General features: G+C 38.8%; 2 protein-coding genes across 7 annotated transcripts in view; one reads left to right on the forward strand and one right to left on the reverse strand.

The window, feature by feature from the left end:
- clcn6 (chloride channel 6) overlaps nt 1-8,370 on the reverse strand; it is a 34,367-nt gene extending 25,997 nt beyond the window's left edge. For 2 of the 4 annotated variants that reach the window (XM_040152096.1, XM_040152100.1), the window contains exons 1-9: nt 8,272-8,370; nt 7,337-7,491; nt 6,296-6,355; nt 6,106-6,171; nt 5,008-5,073; nt 4,856-4,922; nt 1,808-1,914; nt 1,324-1,450; nt 454-521 (exon numbers count right to left, since the gene is read on the reverse strand). In XM_040152096.1, coding sequence (XP_040008030.1) covers nt 454-521; nt 1,324-1,450; nt 1,808-1,914; nt 4,856-4,922; nt 5,008-5,073; nt 6,106-6,171; nt 6,296-6,355; nt 7,337-7,411 — 636 coding nt within the window. In that variant the 5' untranslated portion in view covers nt 7,412-7,491; nt 8,272-8,370. Of the gene's footprint in view, nt 1-453; nt 522-1,323; nt 1,451-1,807; nt 1,915-4,855; nt 4,923-5,007; nt 5,074-6,105; nt 6,172-6,295; nt 6,356-7,336; nt 7,503-8,169; nt 8,251-8,271 lie in introns of those variants that run through there. The other 2 variants (XM_040152098.1, XM_040152097.1) reach the window with 2 other exon arrangements.
- The window catches only part of mthfr (methylenetetrahydrofolate reductase (NAD(P)H)), an 11,981-nt gene continuing 5,282 nt past the window's right edge, over nt 8,302-15,000 (forward strand). Inside the window, exons 1-8 of one of the 3 annotated variants that reach the window (XM_040152101.1) lie at nt 8,302-8,415; nt 9,102-9,354; nt 10,148-10,386; nt 11,297-11,407; nt 11,492-11,685; nt 12,705-12,955; nt 14,176-14,310; nt 14,520-14,700. In XM_040152101.1, coding sequence (XP_040008035.1) covers nt 9,116-9,354; nt 10,148-10,386; nt 11,297-11,407; nt 11,492-11,685; nt 12,705-12,955; nt 14,176-14,310; nt 14,520-14,700 — 1,350 coding nt within the window. In that variant the 5' untranslated portion in view covers nt 8,302-8,415; nt 9,102-9,115. Of the gene's footprint in view, nt 8,416-8,479; nt 8,773-9,101; nt 9,432-10,147; nt 10,387-11,296; nt 11,408-11,491; nt 11,686-12,704; nt 12,956-14,175; nt 14,311-14,519; nt 14,701-15,000 lie in introns of those variants that run through there. The other 2 variants (XM_040152102.1, XM_040152103.1) reach the window with 2 other exon arrangements.

A 15,000-nucleotide genomic window follows, 5' to 3' on the forward strand; every position in this document is an offset into this window, starting at 1 on the left:
CATGATCGTCAGACTATTGAAAATCATTGTTTAGAGTGGTTCCACAACAGTATTCAACTACATCCTCAATTTCGCACATTGACCATACGCAGTCCAGCCATATACAAGGTTTTGACCTAGTCTTGTTTCAAATCTGTCTTAAAATTAATAGTCAGGTTTCTGAACGTGAACACTGAAACAGTTCATTAAGAGATTACTTTCCTAACATGCTTCCATAGTGATGGGGGACAAAATCCACATTCTGCGCAAAGAGGCATTCCAAAATCCATATGTAGCCAATATGAGGCTCCATCAGTCCTAGTTACAAAACTTTAGTATAAAATTCCCTATTTATGTATTTCTGTGCTGAAATGGAGGAAGAATTATATTAGCTTCAGGTAAAGTTTAGGATGTGTTGTACTCAGTCCCTTTCACCAATTGTTGCTGTTGTGTTTAAGATGTGTTGCGGTGTACCTGAGGAAGGCCAGCTCCAACAATGGCTCCACTGTGTATCATCGGACCTTCTTTGCCCACAAACAGACCTGAGTAGACACACACTGAGTCAGAGGTACTGTCCACCCACCTGCGCTTCACTGACCCCAACTCATCACCACTACAGGATGTAAATGATGGCTCTGTTTGATGAGTTACTATATCTTTATTTCATCTTCAACATCATATCCTAATAAAAGGCACTTTGGTCTTATGTTAGCTGAATGTGACAGCTGACATGGTGAGCCATCCACACAGTATTATTTCATGTGTATTTGAGCTCCACATGAATGGCTACTGCTTCACATCTGTACTCACAGGTTCACAAAAGCATTTCTTGTTTTTCCTAGTATTTGTGATTTGATGTAATTTGTGCACAAATTTAGAAATTTAGATAAATTGTTTTAAAGACTACAAATTCACAAACTTGAACAAACTTCTGTGCAGTGGTGGAAGAAGAACTCAGATTTCCTGAAGTAAAGTATCAACACAACAATGTAAAAATAATCCATTACAAGTAAAAGTCCAGCAAAATCAACTTTCCAGTACCTTTATATATTCACTGAATGATTAGAACTACACTGTTTATCTCTGATCCGACTGTACAAGAATTTCTGAATATACATTTATCTAGTTAAATATTGTTATTTGGGGCATTTTCCCACTTTGCCACGTGATCTCCATGTCAAAATTCTATGTAAAAAACAACTAAATACTTCATGTGTCATGAGTTTTCCATGTCTTTGCCAGGGAATCATGCATATTTAGTGTGATTTGGGGTAAAAATGTCAGCTGTCAGCCCCTTCAATTCGAACACTTCTTTATTTTACACAATTCTCTGTCATACTTTACCTCCAGCCACACTGAACAGAACTCCAGCAGCCTTGCACAGAAAAGTTCGCAGCCGGACAATTCCAGGAATTTTCACACCATTCAAGTAACTTTTAATTTCTGGGATCCCCGAACCTGTAGCTACTGGCTGGATAACAAGGCACCAAAACATTGCATGTTAGCATCCTCACATAGTTCTATGGGTTAGTGTATTCTCTAGTATCACAAATACAGTTTATTTGAAATTATAATGAAACAACAGATCACAATCTCTTGATACCCTAGAAATGGGGACAAAAACTTCAAGGCTGTAGATACTATAGTGTAACTATGTTTACCACCTTTGGAGCTTTTATTAATTGAACTTTTTCAGAAGTTTTTGAGAGTTTCAGAAGGGAACACTGAATCGACAGGTTTAATTTTGGTTCAAGTTACAGATTTTATATATCAGCAGAAAATAATTTAAATTGAATTGGTAAAACCTCCTGCATCTGAGCAGTCTTACCTCAATGAGGACGAGCACACTGGCAATGAAGACAAAGGTCATATTGAATGCCAGGAGCTCAAGCAGAGAGAGAGGAAGACAGCCTTTGTCACTGCACTTCTCTACAGCTGGAAATGTTCAGCTAAGGCACAATAAAGACAACATTGAAGATAATCCGGTCTGTTTAGAATTACAACTGAGAGGAGCAATCAAGCAATCATCTCAGTAACCAGCAGTGTCTGCTTCTATTGCTGTCACAGTTATGTTACTGCAGATATACAAGAGCATTTACACACAATGATAATGTATCTTTGACAACTATAAACTGAAACAATTTTCTACATGTTCATTGTTGGATCATACTGTAATGCATGGTGAATGATGAGTGCCTGGAAGAAAGGAGAAACCAATTGAAAAGTCTCCAGCACTACAGCATGCTTTGGGAAACAGAAATATTGTGAGTGATTTTTTTTTTTTTTTTTTTTAAACAAGCAAAGACAGCAAACAACTGGTGTGGTCCTTTAAAAAGTGTATTCATAAGCACTAAATCTGGAAAATTGCTCATGTGCTTGTTATATGCATCTTCATATCCCATCAGGTACTATACACTGTGCATATAACTGTGAATGCGTAAACCTAATATTTTGTACATAATGCAAATTATGAATTTACTGAGTGAATGCAGACCACAAAACAAAGGGAAACAAGTGAAAATGTATACCGTACACTCCCTGGCCACTCAATAAGACTTCTGAGAGGTGTTAATTCAACAATAGCATTACCATTAGAAACGCCTCTCAATAAAATGCTTTCAAATTGAACCACATTGCAAACTACAACCTAAATAATAAACATAAAATTAAATTAATACCTCGAAAACTGAACATCATTATCTTTATCGATAAGGTAGAATTTATGGCTAAATTGTTGTAATGGATTGCATTAGATTTTACAGGTGTACCTAATAAAATGGCCACTGAGTATACAGTTGGGTATGCAAGTATTTGGAAAGTCACACAATTTTCATAATTTTGCCTCTTTACACCACCACAGTGGATTTGAAACGAAGCTATCAAGATGTTATTGAAGTGTAGTATTTCAGCTTTAATTCAAAGGGTTTAACAAAAATATCACATCAATCATTTAGGAATTAAAGCCATTTTTATACGTAGTTCCTCATTCTCAGAGACTCAAAAGTATTTGGACAATTGACAAAGTCATCAGTTTCATGGCCAGCTGTGGCCTTTTCTCTTGTTATTTCATGTTGTGTTGAATTTGCATTTGGTAGCTGTTCATGGGAACTCTCAATATGCGCTCCAAAGAGGTGTTGATGCAATTGAAGGAGTCCATCATTAGGCTGAAAAACGAAATGAACCTATCAGACTGATGGAAGAAACTTTAGGAGTGGCCAAATCAACAATTTGGTACATTCTTAAAAAGCAAGATTGCACTCGAGCTCAGCAACAACAAAAAGACGACAACTAAAGTGGATGACAGCAGAATTCTTTCCTTGGTGAAGACAACCCCTTCACAACATCTAGCCAGGTCAAGAACACTCTAGAGGAGATAGGTGTATCATTGTCTAGTCTACAATCAAGAGACACCTTCATGAATCTAAATACAGAGGGTTTACCACAAGGTGCAAAACACTGGTAACACTCAAGAACAGAAAGGGCCAGATTAAACTTTGCCAGAAAACATCTAAAAAAGCCTTCTCAGTTCTGGAAAAAGATTCTTTGGGTAGGTGACACCAAGATTAACTTGTACAGAATGACTGGAAGAGAAGGGTATGGAGAAGTAAAGGAACGGCTCATGATCCAAAGCATGGGTGTTAAACTTTGTGGAGGCAGTGTTATGGCATGGGCATGTATGGCTGCCATGTATGGAACTGGGTCACTGGTGTTTATTGATGATGTGACTGTTGATAGAAGTACCAGAATTAATTATGAAGTGTATAGTTCTATACTATCTGCTCAGATTCAGCCAAATGCTCCACAACTGATAGGGCAGTGCTTCCCTGTACAGATAGATAATGATCCAAATCATACTGCGAAAGCAACCCAAGAGCTCCTCAAGGCAAAGAAATTGAATATTCTTCAATGGCCAACTCAGTCACCTGAACTCAACCCAATTGAGCATGCTTTTGACTTCCTGAAGACAAAACTGAGGGCAGAAAGACCCACAGACAAGCAGCAACTGAAGGCGGCTTCAGTAAAGGCCTGGCAAAGCATCTCAAAGAAGGAAAGTCAGCATTTGGTGATGTCCATGGGTTCTAGACTTCAGATAGTCATTGACTGCAAAGGATTTTCTTGCAGGTATTAAAAAGAATCCCTATTTTCATTATTATGTTGGTTTGTCCAATTACTTTTGAGCCTCTGAGAATGAGGGACTATGTATATAAATGGCTGTAATTCCTAAACGGTTAATGTGATATTTTTGTTAAACCCCTTGAATTAAGGCTCAAAGTCTACACTTTAATCACATCTTGATGGCTTCATTTCAAATCCATTGTGGTGGTGTACAGAGGCAAAATTATGAAAATTGTGCCACTGTCCAAATACTTACTTACCTAACTGTATATGTCTTAGTGTCCTGGTAAAAAAATACAGAGTATTACTGTGAAACAAAAATAATAATAATAGTAATATCAGATTTCAAGAAAAAGCTTAATTAATTTGAGAAAAAGGTTATAATGTTATGTGAATTACGTTGTTATTTTACAAGCAAAGGTTGGAATATTTTGACACTGGGCAAAGCTTAAACTGGAATTATAATAACCTTTCTTCTTTTTTGCTAAATTTAGATGTATTCTTCAGATTGTTAGAATTTTTGATAAATTAGGACTCAGTTTATTATGACTTTTTGCATTATTATGAGTTTTATCCTCATAGAATTATTGTAACTGTATTGTAACTAAAGAATATGACTTTACACCAGCCTAACAGTGATCCTACCACTGCATGGTAGACAGCACATCACACACTGTATTTTAAATAATCATTTTCATAAATGCCACAGTGGATCACTGAACACTCATGTGCAAGTGAATTCAGACATGTTGAAGGATACAATCACCGACCAGAGTAAATTTGATTTTGGTGAAGAGGCGTACAAAGAAATCCACAAACAGACCCACCTGAAAGAGACATGAATGTAACGTTCCCTGGTCATCTGAAGCATGTTGGAATCTAGTAAAGAAAACCAAAATACTCTACACCTACCAGACCCACTGTGACTCCAATAGTGAACACCATCATCCACCGTACTGCTTCATATTTTTTAGCTTTCTATAGGCAGATGAAAAAATGTTTATAAAAACATTTCAAATAAAATATTTCAAACTGAGAATTAAGACCGTGCAAAAATGACAGGTTTATTATGGATTTAAATCTGTGACTCTTTCTTTCCTCAAATTATAACTTTTTACTCAGAGCTCTGACATTTATTCTTGTCACACTACCCTAGTTCAACAGGGAACAGCAACGGATACACATATTCCCATTTTTTTTGTTGTCAGTGGGGGTTTGCAATCACTGCATCTCAATTCTATCCACTCAGCATCATTTAAATATTAGCTTCTGCAGTTACTGATCAGACAGCATGGTGTTTCTGGATATTTTTCATATTAAAATGATTCAATATGTCTGAAACATACTCACGTAAGCATACTACCTGAGTAGTTTTCATGATAGTTTTCATTACTCCTGGGAATCATGTTAAAGTGGCTCCTTCACATTATCTATATAAATATTTAAATTTTTGTTTTTTTTTTCATTTAGGTCCAGACAAAATTAACTGAGTTTTCTGAACACTAAGTGGATGATTATTTAATTTAATGATCAATTAAGATATGGGATTTAGTTTATTATTGAGAATAGCAGTAAATTTACTGAGGTTTCTGTAAGAATAACAGAAACTACAGTTTTCTGCAAAACAAATAGGAGAAGCCTGTTTGCCTAACATTAGGCAAGATCGATTATGACAATGAAGAACAAAAACAGCCCCAAAATGTGGAACAAGGGTGGAGTTAATTATTTTCTAGGTGACAAATTTCCACCCATGATAATAGCTAGAGAAATATTGTAACAAATCATATAGCACACCTAGCCGCTATAGCTTCTTCCAAAAACAGCTATAGTTAAGACCTTATTATCAGTAGCCCTGCTTACATCCTATATTAAATACAGCACATGCGAAACAATAAACATCTTTCACAGTTGTCCTTTTTAAGCATGTAAAATTCCCATCTGCAAACTCTGTAGTTACGTTATCCACATCTGAGCAATTACTCAACAAAAGGCACTTTTAACTTGTCTTACCCTGTTGTCCATCCCCTCCAGAACATCCACATAGGGCTCATTGATGCAGCGGTCATAATCCAAGCTCTGTTGAAGCCAAAACAAATACTATGTAACTATTACCTGGGTCAGACGTCCATTGGACAGCATGAACAAATCGACAGTGGCTGGAGATCTTTATCCTAATGGTGGTTTTTCACAAGTTTTTCACCTCATAGTCTTTCCTGGGTAGAATCTCATCTTCTTCATCTCGGATTTGCCCAAGGATTGTCTGGGGAAAAGGAGTATAATACAGTATAATCAGAATAAACACACATCCAGCACAGTAGGGACCGTTTACCTGCAATTAAGTCAACCGCAAACTGCAAATCGTTAGAGTGATGCGAACCAGTAGTTGCCTACCATCGGCCACTTTTCCATCTTGGCGCTACTAGCTGCAAGCCCATTAAGTCACACCATGGGGACTTTTCAGAATTCTGCTACCATTTAGACTATAGTTTACCCAGTAATAAGCAAATTATGACAGTGTATCTCCATTCTTGTATGGTTAGAACAAGTCAGACTCTATTCAGAATTCAGTATTAACAGAATTTAAAGTTGACATATCTTTGCAAATGTAAACACCTGACAGAGAGTTAGCTCACATACCTTCGAGACATATGTTATTGGGATCAACTCGGAACATTGACAATCTCCCCAGAAACGGTGGAATAAACAAAACCTAAATTGAGTTGTGTGAAAAATTACTGGTATAACGGGGCGATCAAACGTAAAAGTCGTTGGTGTAGAGGGCAAAACGTTAACTTGCGAATAACATGCATACCGGATTTAAGTAAGGATTCTGATAAGCTATGAAACGTCTAAATGGCGCTAAGAAGGCTAAGCATCTCTGTTAAAAAGAGGGAGTCCCCTAAATTTTTAGATTTTTAAACGGAGCTTGGTCCAAGGGCTTTTTCTCCATAAGCACAAGAAAAAACTTCGAGCGATATTCACCTAAGGCGACGTTACAGTGAAATGACAATTGTTGCCTGTTTTAACCAAGGTGTCGGTTATTCATTGTGAATGGATTTAAGGTTATTGCGCTTTGCTAACAAAAGCTACAAGATAACGGAATACAGTCACTGGGCAGAAGGGTGGAGTAAGCCAGAATATATAGCACCCTGGAGAACTCAGGGGCAATTCTAAGAAAAAAATCTTCTTGTAAAATAACCAAGATAGCTCTGTTTTGCCCAATTAAAACATCTTTCCTTACCAGTTCTTCTGGTGTCCGTGTCTCTCCTTCTCTGCAGCAACATTGGCAACAAAAACAGTTTCCACAACACGCCATCTTCGTTGTTGTGTCATGCTGCGTTCATGGCCAATGGCAAAACCACCAAATCTTGAAAATACCAAGACCCCTGGAAGAACCTGAAAAAACACTTTAGTAGGTATTACATCAGACAGCCAGTTTTACAGCAAATATGATGTCCACTGAAATAGCTCCTAAAGTTCGATTTTTACATTTGTGTTCATAACATTGGACGCTATGTTTCAAATGTTGTCATATTTCCAATTATAAATAAAAGCAACATGAGTAGCTCCTCGCATGTGACAACAAAGGCGGACGGTTGTTCCAAACTATCAAAACTGCGTGTAATTTACGCACAAACCTATATTCTAAATGAATGCATGAATCGAAAATGAAATATTCCGCAATGGAATTTTGTGATGTTGCAAGGAAAGCCACTAGATTTCTTAAGTAGCTGATTTTATAATTGTGAGTGTAATATCGGGCAATTCTGATTCCCCTAAATACAGGAATCAGACAGGGGTCTGACAGGTTATTCCAGGCTGCATTTGGGCCCGCGGGGAAACCCGTAAAAACTGCAGTCTATTTAAACAACTGTTAATTTTCAACTTTCAGATAATAAACTGTTTACTGTCAACATTTAACATTTGTTATTATCTCTTGGGCTAAAAAGAATGTGTATTAATTTCAACTAAATTTAACAAAATCAACAAGCGCATGAACTGTCGGTCAAAACTATTTAGCCAGTATGTATTATCTTATTATTTTGCGAGAAATTAACTCAAATGTATACATACTTTAAAACCATTTCAAGAATCCACACCAGGAGTGAACTACCCGTTGCTCTCATTCAGTTGTGTCTAAACGGTAGGTTTTCCCAAATGACTTAAATGCAGCACCTTAGAGTTGACGCCCGCCACACTGCATCGGAGAACTGGGGCTCTTTCACAGTCTGCGTTTCCCACGTTGTAGCAGCTAATGTCCTGTGTTGGATGGAGAACAGTCTGGGACACCGGCAACACAAAGAAAGTCGACCGGAGGAGGTGGGAGAAGCAGTGTTTGCTTTGTTTTCCCACAGAATGTACCTGGCTGTAGATTCGAGCTTGGTGTGGTAGGACGTAGACTGAGTTACTTGTGTGTTTCCCTTTTAATGTAATAACCTATGGGCTAACAGCGCTCGTGCGTACGTAGCTAGCTGTGCTCAGCCAGCAGAGGTAGCAGGCGCTAAGTAGGCTTTGCCAGTCATTGGTTTTTGCTATCACACTTTTCACGTGCATGTACGCGCACATGAGTGGCATACCTGGATATAAAACGAGCCGCTCGTGTCACTGTGTTTGGGACCGAACTTTATCAACATCTATTACAAATCAGCCAGTTTATACTGAATCTTCGAAGTAAAGGTACGGATCAGATAGTTTATGGTGTAGGGATCGCTTTTGTGGTATTCTGACTGATTCTGTACATAAGCCGGCAAGCAGGACTTTAAAAATGTAACTTTAATTTAAACGTGCCCTGTATACTGCATACATTGGTAATTGTTTAACCTTTTATTCGTACGGGGATAGATTGTACATTGTCAAAAAATATACTTAGTCAACAATAAAGGACACATTTTTGAGTAGGATTTGTTGTAATATTTGTTTGCATGGTGTCAACGTATAGCTAAATATATGTCAAATTATCGGCTGAGCAGAGTCAGAGAGATTTGTGTTGTGTCTTCTTTTCTCAGTATAATTTGCCATCATGGTGAACCAGGTTCAGCGAGGGGACGGTAGTTGGCAGTCATGCAAGAGCGACTCCAGCAACAGCGGCGGGGAGAGCTCCAAGGAGAGCTCCCGGTGTTCCACGCCGGTGCTGGATGCAGACCGGTCGGACAGACTGCGGGACAAGATGCGGAGGAGGATGGAGTCCGGAGACCGCTGGTTCTCGCTGGAATTCTTTCCTCCCCGCACAGCTAGTGGAGCTGTCAACCTCATCTCAAGGCATGTGAAACTAGAGACCGTCTTGCGATGGGATCACAGCAGCCGCCACGACCGTCAACATGTTGAAGTTCCGATCCGTGGGTACTCAGTAGTCATTACTACATTATTGCTTGAGTAATCGGTAGTTATTACTACATTATTACATGGGTACTCAGTACTCATGGGTCGGACCACTCCCATTTTCGAACTAGTCCTTCATTTTGATCTCAACTACACACCTGTAAGGTTCTGTGTCTGAATCTTGCACGGTTGTGATGCTATGGTGCTGTCCACAGACAGACAGAGAGACATGTAACACCTGCCAAAGTACTCAAAACCGCCTTTGTGGTAGTCCCGTTAGAGTGGGTGTCTCCAGGTCCACATTTTGCTATAATGACACACACACACAGACTCACAAGGTGAAAAAAAGACAGCCCCACTGTCGTGGCTTGTAATCAAACTGAACTAGAATTGAATATTCTATACAGGAAACATGAAAGAACATCATAGAATTTAGTGAAAAGTTGTAACTTGTAAATAAATTGGTCTTAGTACAAACTCTTTGTCCTCTGGCAGCCTAGTTCAGCAATGGTAGACTAATAGCTCCTGTCTTTTTGTAATCCTTGCAGCAAAACTTCAGAGAGCTTAGTTTGCTTATATGCTACAGTAACCCATTTTGATGTAGCTGAAGTTCTAGACAATTAAGGTGACTGAAAGTACAAAGATCAGTGTCATCTCTACCATTCAGGAATTGTCTATATTGTTACCAAACAACAGGTTGACTATTTCTTTTGTGCATATCACTGGTCTTCAGATTTGACCGTATGGGCTCCGGAGGGCCGCTGTTCATCGACATTACCTGGCACCCAGCAGGGGACCCGGGCTCAGACAAGGAGACCTCATCCATGATGATTGCCAGTACAGCAGTCAACTATTGTGGTCTGGAGAGCATCCTCCACCTGACCTGCTGCAACCAGACCAAAGAGAAGATTACTGGCCATCTGGCCAAAGCAAAGCACCTGGGCCTCAAGAACATCATGGCACTTAGAGGAGGTAGGAGAAGTGACATGTATATTTTTAATAAAAAGAATAGTTCCATTTAGTGCACTTTTTCTTAATTCAGAGTGGTTGGAAAAGTTATGAATAAACAGGGAATTGTTTGCTCCATAGTTTTTCCAGTTGTATGTCATGACAAAATAGGTCACTGGTTTCTCCGAATAATCCTCAGTAAAGTGGACAGTAACAGCAGCTTTGCCTGGAGTGTGTGGAGTAGAAACCTGCTATTTAAAGGCAGGTTTGATTAAAGAAAATTGTTTAAAAATAGCACATATGATGGAGATGTACCTGGACACAAAGCTCTGGATATGTGTTTTTTTGGTGTTTTTTATGTTAAGGAGTTCATTTATAGTGGTGTGGTGTAGCCGCAAAATGTTGCTTGAAGAGACAAAAAAACACAACCTCTTTTTTTAACTCAGTGCAGTTCTGTTCATGACAGAGTATTAGGTCTACTTTTAAGGGGGAATGAATTTTTGAGAATAAAGTTGTAATATTTTGAGAAAGTTATAATTTGACAATGAAAAAGTCAGAATTTCAATGTTATTCTACGATGTCCTTTTTTTTTTTCTCCTCACAGTGGCCCTAATACCCATCATACTACTACCAATACTACTTGGTGAACCAGTTGACGATTTCATGAGTTGAATTTGTTGGCTGCATTTCTTTTGTGCCCTTTTCAGTTTTTCTCACCGGCACATACTCACATTGTTTTATGGTTCCAGTGTTTTAGCAGAGTGCAGGGCCATTTTTGACAGCTGGCATAACTACACAAAGTACTCAGTCTCATCTTTCGTGAAAAATTGGGAATGATTCCACATCACAGTGGAAGTAAAATCAGAGTATAGTCTTAGAAATCCTCATGAAATATGGCTGCCAGATGAGGTGTGATATTGTGATATTTCTGCAGACCCAGTGGGAGCAGACTGGGAGGAAGAGGACGGAGGGTTCAACTATGCCATCGACCTTGTTAAACATATCCGATCAGAGTTTGATGACTACTTTGACATCTGTGTTGCTGGTATGTCTTCAGCCTCCAGATAACTAGTAGACAGTTTTAAGTGGAACTCAACTTGAAGTATTGTTAATATGCTGGTGTGTCCAGGCTACCCCACAGGCCATCCTGAGGCAGAGAGCTATGAGGAGGATCTCAGACACCTAAAGGAAAAGGTGGATGCTGGAGCAGACTTTGTTATCACCCAGCTGTTCTTCAGAGCAGACACTTTCCTCAAGTTTCTGGATGACTGCAGGGCAATTGGTATCACGTGTCCCATTCTACCTGGAATCTTCCCAATTCAGGTATCTCACAGCTGCTTCTAGGAACCGGAATACTGTTATAATCATCATGCAGAAATCACAGATTGATTGCTGATGGGGTTATACTGGGAAATTCTTTTTGAGAAAAGCATGTTCACCCAGTGTTTTGTGTGTTTTGTATTACTCCAGTCTTGTTTGTGTTGTTTTGGCCATCACTGCCTTTGGCTGTTTTTACTCACTCACATCACTCATTTTACTCTCCAGTACCAGGGAGTAACCAAAGCGTAGCTCACTGTACAACACTGTACTTCTATTTTTGTGAGGATTCTCATTGACATGATGTATTCCCTAGTCCCTTACCCTAACCCTAACCTAAACCTGATTCTAACCTGAACCCTAAATCAAGTCTGAACCCTCATGCAGCCCTTTGAAGGTGTGAGGACCGAACAAAATGTCCTCTCTCCAATGGTCTAAACCTCAAACTGGTCCTCACAATGTATAGGCATACAAGTACACACACACATTATAGTACTGTTAGGATCGGATTTGTTTTAGTTTAGTCCTACTTTAGTTGTCCTTTGCTCTTACTTTCCCCTGCTACTTTTTATTGGACTTTCCAGAGTATAGGCCCACTAATAGATATGCTAGCCTGATATTATAGGCCAATATTAGCTTGTCTCAAATATAGGTATTGGTGTATATACATTAGCTGATTAAAAAAAAACAGGAAATCAAACTCTCAAATATTGATAACCAGATTTCTTTTGTTTCTGGTGACCACAATACAATTTCCTGTGTACACAAGATACCTGAAAGTTTTGCCCCAGAAACCAGATGCATCTTTTGTGAAGGAGAACCTATCTGGTGCTCACCACAAAGTTGTGGAAAAAATCTTCTACTCATGTCCCCTTCAGGGCTGCGTAGATTGAAGATAAAGTGAAGCTAAATCCTTATCTGCAGCCAACCCGGGTATCTGTACCCTTAAAGCATTGTGTTGTTGGTATCTATTGTCAAATGATTTCAAACAGGATAAAGCAGGACTTCAAACTATTTCTCTCCAGGGTTACCAGTCCCTGCGTCAGCTTGTCAAGTTGTCAAAGCTTGAGGTACCAGAGGAGATCACCAAAGTCATTGAGCCCATCAAAGACAACGATGCTGCTATCCGTAACTATGGAATTCAACAGGCGGTAGAGATGTGCCGTGTGCTGCTGGACAGTGGTAAGGTACCAGGCCTCCACTTCTACACACTGAATCGAGAGGTCGCCACAATGGAGGTGCTGCGACAGCTGGGCCTGTGGATAGAAGACCCCAGGTCAGTTATCCCCCTGCCTGCTTACAGCACATTGGTAGTTTTAGCAAAACTCAGAAGTAGTCATGGAGTTTTAGGTAAGAAATAGCTACTTCTGTGACATCAGTTCCCTCTCAGTCAACTATACCCTGTTCACATCTGCTGGGTAATACACAGAGACATCTTCTTTAGATGTTCTAGCTTAGATAGAAGATAGACATGTATTTCTAGGATAAGCTTCTGTAATTATATATTTATATTTTATGAATAGTATAATATGAAAAAAGTTTTTAAAATATAATATATAGCAATGGACATGTAAGTGTATGCAAAATCACATAAAAGGGTCAAATTATAACTGTCCATTTTTATGCGGTGCATTTGACAAAACATTTCATGTGTAAAACATTTTAGTTTTTAATTGAATTGTTTGGGATCATTAATTTGCACACCAAAATCTTGTAAAACAATGTAAAATAATATCGTCGTGATCCAATTCCAGTAAATAAACAATAACATTGAATCACTGTCCAGGGGCCTGTCTCTCAAAGCAGTAGCAGTGGTTGATCCAGCTAAAGAAGGAGGTTTCTCTCAGACTTATCAGTCAAAACATATTAATGAATCACCTCCTGACCAACTGGCTACGAGATAAAAATGCAGTCACATCTCCTGCAGAATCCCTTTGTGGACACAATACTACTAGTACAACAGAGCAGACTGATAACACTCCTCTATACATCACCAGGACAAACAGCATTAATGTTAAGGGTTACATGGTATGTGATTATTTACTGTAATAGGTTTTTCTTGGGAAAAAAGAACAACACAAATCTTAGTAACACATTACTTTTTAATTTAGGGATACTCAGTAGATTTGAACTGATTTGTAAAAAACTGCTTTTATTTGGTCACTGTATTTTCAATTTTTTTGTATTGCTGTTTTTTATATTCTAGTGCTGTGTTTAGTTTTTGTAATTTTTACTGCTGCAATGAATAAACTTCTCAGCACAAATCAATAATTTCACCATGTTATTAAATGTGCTGCTGTTGATTCTGAATGTTGTATATGATTGGCCTTTTTGTTACACACCCTGCCTCTTTCACATGCACAAGTTAACCAGGATCACTAGCATTACGACTTGTGAAGGCAGATATCAAAACAGGTTAAACTTGTTTCTGCTGTGTTTGCCTGGCAGTGTGATTCACAATGGCCCAGAGTTATGGATTCTCTTTTTCCCTGCCAGGCGGCCTCTTCCCTGGGCGGTAAGTGCCCATCCAAAACGGAAGGTAGAAGATGTTAGACCGATCTTCTGGGCTTCCAGGCCCAAGAGCTACATATACAGAACCCAGGACTGGGACGAGTTCCCCAACGGCAGATGGCAAGCTCGATTACACATAAACATATTTTACATGACACAACTTCAATTGCAATTTCCTTGCTTGTGCATTTTAATTTGTGAACAAATGTTAAATTATTATCAACAATTTACTTCCTCAATTTTGATTAATAGAGTAATGTGAATGGGTGTTTATGTATGTAAAATGGTGAAGTCCACTGTGAAATGACTGCTTTTGTTGATGTCTTCAGGGGAAACTCCTCATCTCCAGCTTTTGGCGAGTTAAACGACTACTACTTGTTCTACTTGAAGAGCAAGTCATCCAAAGATTCGCTGTTGCAGATGTGGGGTGAAGAGCTGATGAATGAGGAGAGTGTCTATGAGGTCTTCACCTGCTACATCACAGCCCAACCAAACCACAGTGGACAAAAGGTAGACAGGATGGAACAGTGAATACTGTTTCTACAATGATGATGACTGGTAACATTCCTTAAATGAAACTGTTGATAACGTGTTTCTCTTGTGCACTGTTCTCTTGTGTGCTTGCTTTAAAGTGAATCTGTGTCACTGATGTGGTTGCTAAAGGACTTTTCATAGCACAGAACTTTTACAGACGTCGTGTTTATGAGTCAGACATTACAACAGATTCTTATAATCAGACTAACATCAGGTTGATGTTCTTGCAATACCTCCTAATGTAGTCACATACATCACCATTACTTCCAAGATGTT

The sequence above is a fragment of the Xiphias gladius genome, chromosome 18 (genome assembly GCF_016859285.1).
Source record: "Xiphias gladius isolate SHS-SW01 ecotype Sanya breed wild chromosome 18, ASM1685928v1, whole genome shotgun sequence".
In the NCBI taxonomy this organism is placed as follows: domain Eukaryota; kingdom Metazoa; phylum Chordata; class Actinopteri; order Istiophoriformes; family Xiphiidae; genus Xiphias; species Xiphias gladius.